This window comes from Atheta coriaria, unplaced genomic scaffold (genome assembly GCF_025399875.1).
Source record: "Atheta coriaria isolate IRGN ID8LTWV9N9 unplaced genomic scaffold, Caltech_Dcor_3.1 hic_scaffold_6_pilon, whole genome shotgun sequence".
NCBI lineage: Eukaryota > Metazoa > Arthropoda > Insecta > Coleoptera > Staphylinidae > Dalotia > Dalotia coriaria.
In genome coordinates, this window is record NW_027045448.1 from 5,257,346 (window position 1) to 5,274,863 (window position 17,518).

The 17,518-nt window shown below is 35.2% G+C and overlaps 1 protein-coding gene across 7 annotated transcripts; it reads left to right on the forward strand.

Annotated features, from left to right (window-relative positions):
* Positions 1 to 10,477: 10,477 nt before the first annotated feature.
* On the forward strand, positions 10,478 to 17,274 carry hppy (MAP4K3-like protein hppy). Of its 7 annotated transcripts, XM_065304046.1 has the most exons (15): positions 10,478 to 10,724; positions 10,826 to 10,883; positions 10,948 to 11,103; positions 11,195 to 11,799; positions 11,858 to 12,141; positions 12,234 to 12,305; positions 12,699 to 12,737; positions 13,258 to 13,299; positions 13,625 to 13,833; positions 13,889 to 14,260; positions 14,320 to 14,588; positions 14,645 to 14,789; positions 14,887 to 15,111; positions 15,186 to 15,312; positions 15,371 to 17,274. In XM_065304046.1, exons 1-15 carry the CDS (start codon positions 10,620 to 10,622, stop codon positions 15,468 to 15,470), a joined length of 2,808 nt encoding a protein of 935 aa, XP_065160118.1. In that variant the 5' UTR covers positions 10,478 to 10,619; the 3' UTR covers positions 15,471 to 17,274. The 7 variants fall into 7 exon arrangements, with proteins under 7 accessions (XP_065160118.1, XP_065160119.1, XP_065160120.1 ...); XM_065304047.1 differs by lacking the exon at positions 13,258 to 13,299 and having other exon boundaries at positions 10,479 to 10,724; XM_065304048.1 differs by lacking the exon at positions 12,234 to 12,305 and having other exon boundaries at positions 10,479 to 10,724.
* The last annotated feature ends 244 nt before the right edge of the window (positions 17,275 to 17,518 follow it).

Sequence of the window (17,518 nt, forward strand, 5' to 3'; positions counted from 1 at the left end):
TTTAAATTATTTTTTATCAACTTAAAAAGTAAGTAGATATAAATGGATGAAGTGTTTGGACCAGTGTTAGCAGCAATACGATTCTTCGTAGCAAGCATAGAACACTTCTACTGATTAGAGTGAGGAGTCACCTTGTCTTCAACCAACGTGATTTTGTGACGTTGTCATCGCCTCTGCGCTTGTGTTGTTGACGCTGCGTGCATATCAGTCTTATCGCGGATATATTCGCGACCACATCTCCCAGTTAGCCACGTTTCTTGAGTCAGTTTATTTTAGTGTTGCCGCGAACATATTCGTGTGCGCATCTCGCGACTTATCGCCTTTTTGTGCGTTTAAGTCGCTCTACACTCGCCCTTCATTCAACGGCATTGAAGGACAATTCGTGCATGTGCTGCGCTAATACTCTATATTCTGTTCTTTGGTGATTTGTGTCGCATGGAATATACCCAAAACGTGTCGTAAGCCGTCGGATACCAGCTTGACATTGGTAAGCCTAAGTCGCAATTGAAAATAAAATTAGAACGAATCAATCAATTGTCTCCGTCGGGCACCTTCTTAAACAGGACTTGATGACATCTTACAAATTTTTTAAAACATGTTCTTTTCTTGTTTCATAGCTTGGCTTTGTTGAAGAAAGTCTATAATCAAATGATTTTTATAGGCAATAAACCGTCGGATAACGCATGATTTTATCGCAAAATACCTTTCGAGATTGTGGTTTCCCACGCGTAGATCATGAATTATAACTACAAACTGCGTATGTGAATTGTTTCTTATTTTCCGTTGTCGCGATTAAAGTACAAATTTGGACTTTTGTTTGTTATTCAACAATATGTGTTATCGAAGGAAATTGGAATCCGTTTAAAGAGAACTATAAATTCTTTAATTTTCCGCGCGTAAGAGAAAATTAATTTTTGCCATCAGAATTAATTTATATGACAGGCTCTAATACATTCATCAATTCAACCTGTATAATGACAATAGTTATAAAAATATACTTTTTTGTTACGTGCCACGAGTATCGCGATGTGCACATACATTCATATTGCCGTGTGGTAGTATCAGTGCGTTTCGCGCGGGTGGGACTACTTTTTATTCTTATATCTTCGAGTTTTCCGCCTCTCGCCATTTCTTGAATTTTTAATTTGGTACATCTTGTTTTATACAAATTATAACCAACCTGATTGATCAAATTTTGAGGAGCGATTGTTTATCATACGTGGATAGTTTGTAAAACGCAGGGGCGTAGCTACCGCCGTATTTGCCGTATCAATTATACGGGGCCCCCGGGCCACGGGGGCCCCCAAAGTGTGTAAGGAAAAACTTTTACCTCCATATAAGGGCCTCCAAAAAAAATTTTATACGGGGCCCCGACAAAGCCCCCTACGCCGCTGGTAAAACGTGAGTAAGGTCCTGTCGGCCGTCGGTTTTCTCAAACTATTGAAAATCTAAATTGAATCAATTCTGTACTAAATTTTGCATTTGATGCAAATTTGATAATAAGCCGGTACAAATAGGGCACTATAAGATATTTACATTCAAATTAAACAATGCTTCAAATTGAAATGTGAACCAACTTTAGCTTTTCTTGCTGCTAGACGTGCTTTTGCTTGTGAATACGAGTAAAACCAACTTTTTTTTATTGCGTTGCAGCCTGTGCACGTGCCCGTCCATGTCTCAGTCTGTTCATATCATCGCGCGGCGGGCAACGTTTCTTAGAATTATATTTTGACTGATTGAATCATGATTTATAATTTGCGCGTCAGGGATTAGCAATTAAATTATATAATTGCAGAAAACTGCAATTAATAATATACACCACTATGTTTTCAAGCACTTCAACAAGCCTGTAAGTAATATTGATCGGAAAATTGACGTAGGCAGAATCGCTTGTAATGCAAGCGTTTTCCATCAGGACTAAGCATCGTTGCATTCTTCGGGTTGTTCTAACTCACTTTTTTTCAGTTTCAGCATTAGCTTTTATTTTCAATTGCCTTTCATACTGGTAAGTTTACAAATAAGGCATGGTTATTCTACCAACCGACGCGTAATATGCGATTCCATGATCACATTCATGATCATCATCACATTCTTCAAGCGTATCTTAAGAACTCAATAAAGTCGCGTGCCGTCGGCAGCTGTCTCTCCCCTCCGAGCAGCCTACTCGTCTACGTATATTACTCGTTGGCTTTGCTGATAAGTTCAGTTATCCATTATAAGCAACTACAAACACATTTTTAGTACTTTCCTTCAAATATTTTGAATTGTATTTAATATTCTAGTTTTCTTTTTGCATTACCTTGTATAATAATTTCATTACAAGTTCAGAGAAAATTGTAAAAGTTATGGTTTTTAATGCCTTTCTTTTAATTGTTTGTATTGTATTTTAGAATGTAGTTGTATTATTTTTGAGACACCCTGTATATAAGTTTTTCCTGAAAATTGGCTATACTATAATCAGAGCCCATTATGGTCGTTCTCTTTTAAAGGCTTCAAATTTTTTTTTAAAATACATTTACTTGCCTTTTGTAACAACCTGTATATTTGTTTCCTTGATTGTCGAGTGAAAACGAGCAAGGTCAAGAGTTTTTTGTTTGCACTAAAACGCGTTGTTCATCACAACCTAGTTCTGTTTTGTCCGATCATTAGGTATATCGGTTTATATTCCACAAACAATTAACGGCATATATAGGAATCGCGTTAAATGTTCATCAATCGCATCAGCCGTCGCTGATTATTTTTCACCTGTGAAATACTGAACTCAATTTTGGAATAGAACTTCTCAATTAGCAAATATGTAAGTAAAATTAATTAGGAAATTGTCGTCGCCAAAACGGGTTGTGTCACAAGTTTTCTCCAACAAAACAAGATAATCAATCGCGAATCTTTGTTTCCATTACGCGTCGCACTAATATACCGTAATTAATTTGCAAAATCTATTTGCATTTCATCAACAATTAACGTGTCTTGGTGTAAATTTATGGCAATCCGTCGACCGTCGGCTACCATCTCAAGCAGGACTATTAAAAAAATAATATTAATAATAATTTTATTATAAATTGTTTTCGTTGTATAACATCCTGCCCATTTCTGTATCCTGGTGTTACGTGGAAAATAGATTGTCTTTGTAGTTTTGGTTCTTATCTTTCTTGAACTTTGGATTTTCTTTCTCTAACACTCTGTGCATTCCTATTCATTGAGTGAACATAAGGTGTACTTGTAGGTTTTGGTTGTTTTTCAATTGCAAGTTGCAGTTTTTTGTTTGAGACACTCTGTATCTTAATTACTTTTAACATCCATGCATAAATGAGCTGTAGGTATTTGTTGTTTTGGAATGTCTCGTTTCGAACTATGATTTTTTGCAAAATGAAGTTGTTTTCCTTTTGTAACACCCTGTATATTAGTTTTCTTGATTGTCGAGTGAAAACGAGCAAGGTCTATAGTGTTAAGAGTTTTTTGTTTGCACTTTAAATTTTCCTTTTGTATCACCCTGTATATTTGATTTCATTTTCAATAACGTAGAAAATTAAATGAAATTTGCTAATAGTTGCTTGCTTATATGTGCACGACTATGCTGCTTGTAAGTCCTGTTTCATATGGTGACATGTATTCTGTTGACTTGTAAAGTCTAAACTTGTATTCTACCCGTATTGTTAATAAAGAAACAGTAAGATATATTGACTTCTTTGATTTGTATGTACGCCTTCTATCATTTCAGTTCCCTCTATCAGGGGATGATCCCCTCTATAAAAATTGTTAAGGTAACCTGTATGATTTGTGTACTCCTTCTCTCATTTCAGGTACAGGTCAGAACTTGTAAGAATATTTTTAAGTGTCACCTATCTTGAGACGACTTAAAACTTAGAAATATTTTAACAAGACCTTATAAGGATTGTCCTTATAAGAAGTTCCCCCTCTCTGGGGATGATTCCCCACCATAAAAATTGTTGATATGCCTGATAATTCCGGGGATGAAGCGCAGAGACATCGTAGCTGTAGGATGGGCCGGGAGCAATGGACGCATCGAAGCAGTGGACTGTCTAACGACACGGGCCAAAAAATTTAAAAATCTGATCCACTCCTGTTGCTCTTTCTTCTATCTCCTCCTCTTTTCTTTACTCTCTGTCTTCTCTCTTCCTTCTGTCTTCTACTCTTCTCTGCTATTCATTTTTCTACTTCTCCTATTTCTCTGTTCTCCGTTTCTCCACTTACTCTTTCTTACTTATCTCATTGCATTCAATTGAATTGAAACTTCTCATATATTTCGTTGCAATTCATATATGCAACCCAAATTACACCGGTTATTTTTATATTTGAGAAAAATGCCTTCCATACCTGAGATTCGATCCGTGCCTACTAGCATACCAGCAGGTGCACGTATCCACTCGACCACCGAGTGTTTTTATCATTTGTATTTGATTCTTCTATTTATGTTTTTACTTTATTCAACTTTTAAAAACAATAACACTGTGCTAAGTTTAGCTATGTTGCCCACGCTCTACGCGCATAAGACTTATATGCAATATAACTTAATACGCAAATCCTGAAAATGACAAAGAGGATGATACCAAAAAGAAATATGAAAGAGATTGTAATATTATATTGTGTTTTATTTACATTCATTATATAAAAATATATACAATTATTCATATCGAAAATTACCATAGCTATGAAATTCTGAGAGCGTAAAGACTTAAAATACGCACATCCATAACACCGTTCCAATAGATATTTCAATAAAACATACAATGCAACTTTATACTAGTCAAAATTAAGAACATATCATATGTATTGTGACATACGCAAATTGAAACTATACGGCCACTTGCGACAGTACTAAATATATGAAAATGTATTACAATACAAAAATAAAGAAAGACTATAAGTTTTGTCACATTGGTTACTACCTTCTAATATTCTAATAAAGAACAGAAAAATGCATAAACTTTAGAGGTCATTTTGAGCATTTAAGGCAAAATTTCGCAATGGAACAAAATTGCATCTTCATGAAGAACTCTTGCGCTAATAAAATATAAAGAAATAAAAAATCACAAAGGGTTCGCAGATATGGTCCGTTTACCATTGCAAGTTTTGAAAATTTCGAAAAAAAAGCAAACTATCGTGGCTATTTTGAAGTACGTATTGAGTCAATAAATGTTTGTCGCGTAAATGAGAATGAAAAATATAATTAAATTATAAACTTACGAATTGTTGTATTCATCAGTCACCAAAGAACAGCAAATGCTGTAATTAAAAGAAAAAAAGTTGAAACATTTCATAAGATTTAATAATAATATAATCATACATCGGAGAAAAAAATACAATATCACATATCATTGAGTTAAAAGTTACTTACACAAGGATAATGATGAATAAATCTAAATGGATGCGATTCTAAATCCGATTCATTTAGCAACTAACACCAAACCTTGTAACTTGCATAAGTATGCACACGAAATGCAATCAAATGTCTACCATTCTTGTTCAATAATGTACATTAAACGCGGAAACAATAAATATCATTAGCCTAGTAGCAACAATTAAATAGTCGATTGATAGTCAAATATAACGCAGATTTAAAAAAAAACAGAAGTCCGAATAAACAATACGAGCTGCTCAAAACACGGCTGGGCCAACCACCGACCGACACGAACTGGCTGCATCGATAGCACAAGCCGTAGCCGCGCAAGCAGTTTATGATAAGAAAGTAAGAAATGAACATAGCCGGCGCGTCGACGGCACGCGACGACGGCGACCTGGTGCGCAAATTGCATTTGGTACCATATATACATGCGATTTGAACTATACTGCTGTAGGCGGATGCGGCTCATGCCCAGTGCCGGTTTTAGCACTACCAGCGCCCTGGGCGAGATTTCTACGGCGCCCTCTAACTGCAAATCAAACCCATACGAAAAAACCGGCCAAGTGCGAGTCGGCACCCCTGAGAGGTCGACCAACCTCGTCCTGCCCTACCGCCGGTACTGCGCAACGAGTACAAGTGCGTATACACACAACAATCAATATACTCGTAACTTGCGTAACAGAATTTTCTAGCAAGAAATTTCGATACAGGGAGATACACAATTGAATTACGCATCTAATAAAATTATTCCGAACTTACAGTAAGACCGCGTTCGCGTGTTATAATAAAAAAACTACAATTCCTAGCGCAACGAGTACAAGTGCGTATACACACAACTATCAATATAACTCGCGTTTCGGAATTTTCTCGCAATAAATTTCTATACTGGGAGATACAGAATTAAATTCCGCATCTAATAAAATTATTCCGAACTTACAGTAAGACCGCGGTCGCGTGTAATAATAATAAAAAAAGTACAATTCCTAGCGCAACGAGTACAAGTGCGTATACACACAACGGTCAATATTACTCGCGTTACGGAATTTTTTCGCAATAAATTTCAATACAAGAAGAAACAGAATTAAATTCCGCATCTAATAAAATTATTCCGAACTTATAGTAAGACCGCGTTCGCGTGTTATTACAAAAAATCTACAATTCCTGGCGCAACGAGTACAAGTGCGTATAAGACCCCACTATCAATATAACTCGCGATACGGAATTTTCTAGTCATAAATTTCGATACAGGGAGATACAGAATTAAATTTAGCATCTAATACAATTATTCCGAACTTACAGTAAAACGGCGTTCGCGTATTATAACAAGAAAAGTACAATTCCTAGCGCAACGAGTACAAGTGCGTATACACATAACTATCAATATAACCCGCGTTACGGAATTTTCTCGCAATAAATTTCAATACAGGGAAATACAGAATTAAATTCCGCATCTAATAAAATTATTCCGAACTTACAGTAAGACCGCGTTCGCGTGTTATAACAAAAAAACTACAATTCCCAGCGCAACGAGTACAAGTGCGTATACCCACAACTATCAATTAGATTCCCCCAAGAACAAAACGCGATAGAACGGAACAGATTAAAGATTCTTAAACTAGCACCCTACGTCATGTTTGTTCGATGATTTTTAATAACAAATATCTTCCAAACTAAAGGAGATAACAACCAGAAAATTGTTGATTACAAAAGATAAGATCATTCTTTATAAGATAGGAGTTTAGAATTATTTAATTTCAAAGAGTAAAAGGTTGAAAAATGCGATTAAAAATGTTAAAAAGTGACATTTATCAATTTTTGCCCATTTTTTTCAATCGCGAATATCTCGTAAACTAGAAGAGATAGAAAGGACAAATTGCAGATTCTTAATCTACGGAAAATTCTCTATAAGATAGGCTAGTTAAAATTGAAATCGAAGAGATGAAATTTTAATTCCTTGAATTAAAATCATTTAATTTCAAAGACTAAAAGGTCGAAATATGCGACTAAAAGTTGTAAAAAGTGACATTTTTTAATTTTTGACCATTTCCTTCAATTGTGAATATCTCGTAAACTAAAAGAGATAGAAAGGTCAAATCGCAGACTCTTCATCTACGGAACATTCTCTACAAGATAGGCTAGTTAAAATCGAAATCAAAGAGATGAAATTTTAAGTCCTAAGAAAAAATCGGCAATATCGATAGCGAATATCTACGAAACTAAAAGAGATAGCAACCAGCGAATTGTAGATTATGAAAGATTGGATTATTCTCTATTAGATAAAAATTTAAAATCATTTAATTTCAAAGAGTAAAAGGTTGAAATAAAAGTGTTAAAAAGTGACATTTTTCAAAAGAGAGTCAGCTATTCATTCATCCTCGTAAGGTTGCTGAATACAATCAATGTAACTAAATAAACAAGGAAAAATTAACGTTCTTGACATATTCGAGTAAATGAATTTCAATAGTGCATACCTTTGAAACTAAAGGCGATAGCGACCAACGGATTGAAAATTACGAAAGTTTGAAAAATTCTGCATTAGATAAGTCCATTTAAAAAGGACCAAAAACGTGACTAAAAGTGCAATTTTTCTTTTTTCCCCATTTTTTTGTAATGCGAATATCTCCTAATTGGGTCCGACCGTGCCGGTCGTCTAATTTGTGTCCCAGTTTGACCCAAAAATATAGGTATTTGAATTATAAACTTACCAATGTACAGCTTATCGGACTGCTAGGCACAACGAATGCTGTAACTAAACGAAAACATAAATTAAAACAATAATATTTCATACAATTGAATTATGTTATAATTAACAATTAACACAAAATAAACAATATGTGCTGTTTAGTTAAAAGATACTTACACGAGCCTGATGGATCTTTCTAAATGATGAGAATCAATATGGGGGTGATATATATCCGATTAATTTACACCAAACACAACGCCGAGTGAAGAATGTTATCAAATCCACAATCACGTGCCTTGTAATATACATAACAAACGCGATTTAAACCTGGATTTCCGAACATTAAACAAATTAGGTACTATAGTCGCAAAGTACAAATAAGTCGATTGATCTTGATCAAGTATAACACAAAGAATGTAGAATATTGAAATCCGAATAAACGATATAAGTCACTCTAAACACGACTGGATTAACCACCGACAGTGTAGCCGAAACTGCGTAAATAACGACGGGACAGTAGTATATGATAAGAAAGCAAGAGGCGCGCAAAGACGGGGCGTCGAAAACACGCGATCTTGCGAATAGGCAAATTACCTGTGATCTAAACTGAACTAAAATTCGCTGCATGCAGCAAGTTGTTACGGCGCCAGGAGACAGCGCGCGGGACACATGCGTTTAAAACGTTGTTTACATCGAATCTCAGATACCAGCATTGTATACAAAACTATTCTCGTGCCCACGTTTGTCGATAAATGTAAAAATATGCCGTATAACTCGATTTTATGATTTTTAGTGCATCCTAGTGCCATCTATGAATGCGACAAATACTAATCCCGCAATTTAAACTATTATAATCAATAATTAATGTTTCCACGTGTTTTCACTTTTGTATGCAGTACATATTGTCAATTAACATGTGCCGTAACCGGCATTTCCGAACATTAAACAAATTACTGTAGTAAATGTCTGGAATAGAATAGGTTTTTATGTTCTAGTTGGTGAAAGACACAAGTATTTTAAATGTTTCGTCTAATTTGAGATAAATAAAAGTTTAATAGAAAATTGGGATTGACAAAAAAATTCAAACGGCATGTAATTAAACGAACTTTATTTTTTCGATTTTTAACTTGTCAATTCATTAAATGCACTTATAATTAATGTTTGCACTTAAAAATACAGAACTGAACTTAAAAATAAATATTTGCACTTTGAAAAATGAATTCCACTTGAATAAAATGCTTTCCACTATGAAATTAATACTTTGCACTTATAAAACTTGCAGTATTAAGTACGTGCCGTACTCTTGGCCGGCCCCTTCTATCACCCCCCCTCCCCCACCGCCCCTCAAATAATACCAAACAAGGTAGCCTACCTAACCACCACCCCCAACCCCCCGACCGTCCCACAAATAATACCAAACAAGGTACCCTACCTAACTACCACAAATTATAAAGTTTCAATTTAAAAAGTTGATTCAAAGCAAATTTAAGCTTAAACCTGAATATATAAGTGCATTGTATTAAAATATAAGTTATACAATCTATAGTGCATAGTATGAATTTCTTAGTGCAAAGTATGAAAACTTAAGTGCGGCTGTTCAAGTGGATTGTATTTTAACTAAAGTGCATTTAATATATCCCCAATTCAAACACCACCGACATTAGCGTCACCTAGCTGCCAGGTTCCAAACTAGTATGCATCGCCTGCATAACAGGAAACTGTAACGAAGCTACCAGTAGATTGGCGACCTACACTTAATTGTATTCACTTGCTACTAAAACAATTCACTATGCCCACACTCCTAAAGTAAACAAAAATTTGTTCTTTAACATACAAATATTCCATTTTAATGAGTTCAGGGTGAGATAATCAGAAAATTTTGTAATGAAGATAATAAAGAATTTCCATAGGTACAGTTAGACGCCTAGACGCCTAAAATTATCCTAAATTAGTTCTTTTATACACAAAAAATAATTCTTGTGGTATTTGCGTAAGTTAATCTCAAAAGTTAGTAATATAAACAATAGAGAATTTGAATACTTACTGTTTGTTGCAAGTACGTGTACAGGTTCAGTTGGTAAACTCCTAAAACAGTCCAAAATTATTTCTTTAATACACAAACATTACATTTCTGCAGCGTTCACGTAATTTAATCACAAAAGTTAATATTGAGAAAAAGAAAGAAATCTTATACTTGCAATCCAAGAAATTGTGTATCAATATTCACATATCGTTATGAATAAAATCGATAAAGGTGTAAATGCAAAATAGTTCAAAAAGTTTGATATCGTTCACGCATTATTGAAGCTATGCAAAGTTTTATATTTTAAACGATGCAACGCCATCTGAATCTAGTATAAGACAACGTAAACGTAAAGCAAGCAACACACAGTACTTTACGATTTAGGGATATTCCCCTATGCGCTCATTAACGTTCTGTTGGCAGTATGGACAACTTAGTGCAAAATGTCTACCTGCTGAGAGCTCTACTGTCAAATTCACGTAAACACAGTGATGGTGATATTGTAGGACATAACGTAAAATGTAAGTGTTAAAATACGAGCGAACCGAAAAATGGCTCAAGGAGTGCTTAGCTCCGACATATCGAGGAGAAATCCTCAAGACGAATATGAGCTCATCCAGCGCATTGGCAGTGGAACTTATGGGGATGTCTATAAGGTGTGTAAATTACAAGAATGTTCTAATCTTAAACTAAATTTAAAATCTAGACATTATCTCTCATTTTCGTGAATTGCAAACCGAACTATTACCGTTTTCAGGCGAAGAGGCTTAGTATAAATGATTTAGCAGCAATCAAAGTGATCAAACTGGAGGCTGGTATGTTTGACATTAATTACCATTAAATTGGATTCCAACTAAATTTTCATATTCATGATTGCAGGAGATGATTTTGGTGTGATACAGCAAGAAATTTTAATGATGAAAGACTGCAGACATCCAAATATTATTGCTTACTATGGTAGCTACTTAAGAAAAGACAAACTATGGATTTGCATGGAGTACTGTGGTGGAGGCTCACTACAGGATATCTATCACAGTGAGTCATCAATCACAATATTCAATTGTATCTTATCAATTACAAGCCACCACAATAACTAACTGTATTTCATTATTCTTTCTTTCAATAGTCACAGGCCCACTTACAGAAGTGCAAATAGCCTATATGTGTAGAGAAACCTTGCTGGGCTTGTCTTACTTGCACCAGATGGGTAAAATGCATAGAGATATTAAAGGAGCAAATATTCTACTCACCGAAACCGGCGACGTGAAGCTTGCTGACTTCGGCGTCTCTGCGCAGATCACGGCCACTATCAACAAACGCAAATCATTCATCGGCACGCCGTATTGGATGGCACCCGAAGTGGCGGCTGTGGAGCGAAAGGGCGGCTACAATCAGCTGTGTGATATCTGGGCGATCGGCATCACAGCCATCGAACTCGCCGAACTACAGCCACCAATGTTTGATCTGCATCCGATGCGCGCACTCTTCCTCATGTCCAAGAGCGGTTTCAAGCCGCCGACGCTCAAGGACAAAGATAAATGGAGTTTGACTTTTCACAACTTCGTCAAGGTGGCCCTCACGAAGAATCCAAAGAAACGCCCGACCGCTGAGAAACTCCTGCAACATGCATTCTTTCAAATGGGAATGTCCAAACGACTTGCCACGGATTTACTACAGAAAGTGAATAATCCATCTCACATGTTCACCGATTTGGAACCTGATGAAGATGGAGTAAGATTATAATATTCAATTCATTTAACGCCACTATATTTTTTATTCTCTGTTTAAGTCTGTACCGAATGTGCCACAAAGAATAGCATCGCGTCTAACGAGCCGCGCACGCAGCCGAATTGCACTGTCGCCCTCGTCGGACATCGAATGTATCGACGAGTCCAACAACACGCTGCAGAAGCCAGGCCCGTCGAACAACATACTCGAGGACGAGCTTGAAACTCCACAGCAATGGGATATTATGGATATTATGAACAATGTGACGACAGTGCACAGCTGTGGCGAACATCAAAATCAAATGTGCGGCATTGGTACGGCGTTCGATTCGTTGAATCGCGAAAAGTAAGTGCTATACGTTTAAGTTTATACAAAAAATTCATCCCAGAAATAGGCAAAATTAGTGCGGTTTGCTACATTTCTTTTTTTGCTTCAAGTGATGATGATGATGAGGATGGTGGCGAGAGACGCGCGCTGACTGGTTCGCAAATATTAAAAATGTCACTCAGGTACTTGAAAGCAGCGTGTAATCATAACAGCAATATCAATGGTTGCTCGCCATGTAAAATGTTGTGGTTTTCTATATATGCGAGTGTGCTTTTGTTTGGTTGCATTCTTTCAAAGTTGCGCTAGTGGACCGAAATAACAAAATAACCGATCTTTTTATTTTATTTAAAGACACTAGGCATGACGACTTGCCGTTTATGGCTTTGTTTTTGCTACTTTATTTATCGCTAACACCAAAAAGTAGTAGTGTGTAATTGTGTACGAAAATCGCGCGTCTTGTGTTTCTGATTTTTTTTTATTTGATTTGAGAATTGATTAATTTAAAGATATGATTTACGTTTATTTCATATATTTATCGATATTAATTTATATTATTTGGTTTAACTTTTATTTAGGAGTCTCTTGCAGTACATAGACGAAGAGTTAATGTTGAGGTAATAATCATTAGTTGCTCCATCATGCACACAATCTTATCAATGCCTAACCATGTATTATGCTGCTTGAATCTCACTCACTACTAACGCATCCAAACATTAACGCTTGCATTTTCATCTTAGAAATATTTCATCGCATACTTACTTGAATCCAAGCGTAGTGCAACATCATTAGCTGTAATTCAACCTATTATTAGCACTGTCTCTCTTCTTACTCGCATTGTTTAGTTAACATTAATAGCGGGCAACTCGGCGGCATAAATTTGTCTCAATTGGCCAGATGATCACCACTAATAACTTCTCGGGTACATTCCAGCACAAATAAACCCTAAAAATAAAATGTACAGTTAGCAAAAAAAAAAGAATAAGAAAAGCTACATTGACTGCATTATTCATTCATACATCCATGAATGGTGGTTGACTTTGTTTTTTTTTCTCTGTTTACACAATGGTTTGATATTATTGCAGTGATACTAATCGTCTGTTTGTTCACGTGTTTTTTTTTTGTTGATGTTTATAGGGGCGCCTACAAATATCAGCCTAGTGATTCGTACACGCAACAGTAAGTTGTTGAGCGCATTAATGCTTCAATTTTATTTTTTTCTGTTTGCTGGTCAGGTGTTTAACGGGCCATCAATGTTCAGTGTTATATTAAATGTTGACAATACGGTCATTAGTCGTTTTTGTTTAAAATGCGATTAGCAATTCTTAGTACATATATCTTATCAACATGAGATTGAATTCTTCTTTGCACTTAGCGTGAGTAACGCATGCTGCATGCCTTCGCTTGACAAAGTATTGTCTTGTTGAGTTTTATGTGAAGTGAACACATTGATATACTTGCTGTGCACGTATTTTAAACTAATCAGATGTTTGTTTTTATTTAGGGCTACGCTACCTGTGCAAGATAGCGATCCGAACCTGCACGGCAAGTGCGATCTACACAGCATTCCCTCTAGTCCTACCGGTGATAGCAACTCGTTGAACGGCTCGCCGCGGCGGCGTTCCGTCGATGAGATATTCGGCATCAACAATATGAGCCTTAATGGCCAAAGGCAAAGGTCTCTCAGTGATAGTGGGCGAGCCGAACGAAATGGTAACTAAATTTAAAACAATTGAGAGTTTTATTCTCTAAATTTTAAATTATTTAGGAACTGATTGCGATGAGACTAACAATCATGACGTAAGCGCGCCAGATTTAGTCGCCTGCCCGCCGGTGCCACCACGTAAACATCGTCGGCGGCACACACCTCCAAGACCACCTAGCAATGGTTTACCACCTACGCCAAAAGTGCATATGGGGGCATGTTTCTCTAAAGTTTTTAATGGCTGCCCGTTACGCATCCACTGCACGGCATCGTGGATTCACCCGGAGACGCGTGATCAGCATATTCTCATCGGCGCCGAGGAAGGTGTCTATAACTTGAACCTGAATGAATTGCATGAAACTGCGATTGATCAATTGTACGCACGACGAACTGTGTGGATGTACGTAATTAAAGATGTTCTCATGACTCTATCAGGTATGTTTGATTGTGTTTCAAATCATCTTGAATGGTTAACAATTTAAAAATGATTCTAGGTAAAACACCACAGTTATTTCGACATGATTTACTCTCTCTGCTGAATAAGCAATCGCATAGATTCAGTTTGCATATGAATAAAATCCCAGAAAGATTAGTGCCGCGAAAGTTTGCGCTCACAACGCGAGTGCCCGATACGAAATTGACGCAGAAATGTTGTGTTGCCCGCAATCCATACAATGGATATAAATATTTGTGTGGAGCTACCAATACTGGCATCTATTTGATGCAATGGTACGATCCGCTCAACAAGTTTATGTTATTAAAGGTAATTATTAGATTTTTATGAGAACGAAATTAGTAATAATTTAATTTGATTGTTAGCATGTCGAATACCCGTTCAACACACCGCTACAAGTGTTCGAGATGATCATCACGCCAGAATTAGAATATCCGATGGTTTGCATTTCGGTAAAGCAAGCTTATCAGCCTAATAGATACAAATTAGATTTAATTAATATGAATTCCGGTAAGTAAACTAATTCTCACGCATTGTTTTATGTTGTTAAACTCCCACAAGTTTATAAAGAATACAAAGAATATAATGAGTTTAATAACACTTACAGGTTCGAATTGGTTTCATTCGGACGAACTGCAAGACATGGATGGTTCAGCGACTGTGATTCCGAAACGTGAAAATCTGCAAATTGTTAATGTGACACAAATTGAAAAAGACTCGATACTAGTTTGCTACGATAATTTAGTGAAAATTATTAATCTGCAGGGGAGGCTTAGGGTTAACAAGAAACTAGTATCTGAACTGAGATTTGATTTTAATATAGAGAGCATAAGTATGTTTCATTGCAACATTTCTAGATTTCTACTGAAATAAGCTCATTTAACACATTTTTAAACATTGTTTTAGTCGTTTTACCCGATAGCGTGCTGGCATTCCATAAACACGGAGTCCAAGGGAGATCGTTTAAGAATGGTGATATCACGCAGGAGATAACTGATATTTCCAGAACGTACAAGTTACTAGGATGGGATAAGTGAGTTAAAATTGATTTCAAGCAATTTATCCATTTAATAATTTATTTCTTGTTATAGAGTTGTTATGTTGGAGAGTAATCTACTAAAAACAAGCACACTAACGCAGGAGGAAGGACACGACTTGTACATCCTTGCCGGTCACGAGGCCAGCTATTAAACGCAACCAAAAACGTACACGTACCGTAATAGCATTCACACCACATACAACCAACACACAAACACCATTTACAATTGTTAGATAATCATCCAATCAGCAATCGTTCAGACATCCACAGATTACACATACAATAGTTAGTGAATCCTCGGCGTTCTTTTTCTTTTTGTTATATTTTTTCGTAGTCTAATATAAAGTAAGGAATAATCATTCTAGCATAAGGAAGTATTCAACAAAGTACTAAGACAGGACGAAACACGCGAAAGTAAAATAATAAAAATAAAACAATATATAAATATATATAAATATGAGAAATAAAATGAGATTTTAACAACTATAAGCGATCGAAGCGTTATGCGTTCTAAATAATAATTTGCGTTCTTCACACGTGGATAAAGCGTAGCTGTAGTCAAGTAACGTTGTCATATTACAATTAATAATCGATATACCTCATCCTCCCCAAGAACACAAATAATAAGAAAATCTATTTTCAAAGATTAAAAGAGTTGACTCTAATCAAGCAAGAATTAAAAATTATTATCATGCGCGAGTGTAACTATTATCGCAGATTAAAGAAAGACAAATACAAACAGAGAAATTTATTGCATGAATATTTTAGATAAAAATTATCGTATCACCCCCGTACAACACTATCATTGATATGGATATTACTACAAATTATAAAAGATATATATTTAAATCTAAAAACGAGGGGCGGTAGTGTTGCTACTAATAATTGTTGAATGTAGCACTCTTGAAATATCCTAATTAAATGTTCAACGTACAATGATAGTCATGGTGTCGATTTGATTATAGATCACACGGAACAAGCTCTCTCTGAGTACCAAATGTCATGTTTATATATTAAAAAAGAGAAACTTTTGAGTTATTCGGTGCTTTTTCTATTATTGTAAATTGGTTTTTATTATTTTTGTATATTCCAATTAATTTAATTTATTGTTGTATTTTTTTCCCGCAAAATATTGCCACTTTCATAGTGATCTATAATTACAATTGATAATGAAATAAATCAACTTAAAAAATTACCATTTCAATAAAATAATCATAATCGAGTCTATAAATGTCGCTAAATTCTTTTGTAAATAATGTACATTATGTTTAAAAATAAACTACAACTGAATACGAGTTTAAAATACCAAAAATTAATATATTACGTTCAAGTTCCACTCACACACGAATATTAAAGAATTAAAACACGAAAAATCAATTCTAGTTATATGATGAGACGTCTAATGTTAGATTACAGTTTAAGCATAGAAAGGCAAAATTTCAACGGTTAATTATGGTTTAATCTCAATATGTGCAATAAAATGTAATGAATCCGACGATTAACGGTGACCAATGAGTGTGACAACTTGTAGAGCGATAGCGATTTATCCATCATCATGTACTTATATAGAAAGTTGCAACTACACTAGTATTTTTGAATCGCATTACATTTCAAGACAATTCAAGCCAATTCAAGTTCTAACATTATATATGGATGTAAACGAAATGCTGAATTATACAAAAACGAAATATAAATGTGACTAATAGGTACATAAATATATTTTTAAAGTGTAAAGTTTAGACTTTAGTTCGTTTAGATGTCGAAGATGTTGAAGTACATTGTTACGTATGTTTATGATTATTTATTGTATCGAATATAATAATTTATTTCATAGTCGTTCATTGTTATTATAGTTTTAGCTTTATTTAGATATTTAGAATGTAATTGTAATATTGATTTTAATACAATATTAATGACTTTGTGTATTTTATTATAAAAATAAACAAGTTATTGAAATACGATGTGTTCAAATGATTTTTACTATTTTTATAACGCCTAATTGCGTAATTGAAGTACTATTATGACGCACAAGTGCGTAAATGGACTTTTTTCACCTTGTGAATGATAAACTTTATGACAATTCTGTTAATATTCAAGAAATAATAACTTGTAAGCACTTTGGACCTTTTTCACACTTAATATAAAATATTTTGGCAGTATTTTCCTAAAACACAACGTAAACTCGCAAAAATTATGCAAT

Excerpts from the sequence above, each read along its gene's own strand:
- hppy (XM_065304046.1), top strand. The coding sequence starts at position 10,620 with ATGGCTCAAGGAGTGCTTAGCTCCGACATATCGAGGAGAAATCCTCAA. Across the intron at positions 14,790-14,886 it reads TTTAATTAATATGAATTCCG|GTTCGAATTGGTTTCATTCG; the intron begins GTAAGTAAACTA and ends TAACACTTACAG. Across the intron at positions 15,313-15,370 it reads AAGTTACTAGGATGGGATAA|AGTTGTTATGTTGGAGAGTA; the intron begins GTGAGTTAAAAT and ends TTCTTGTTATAG.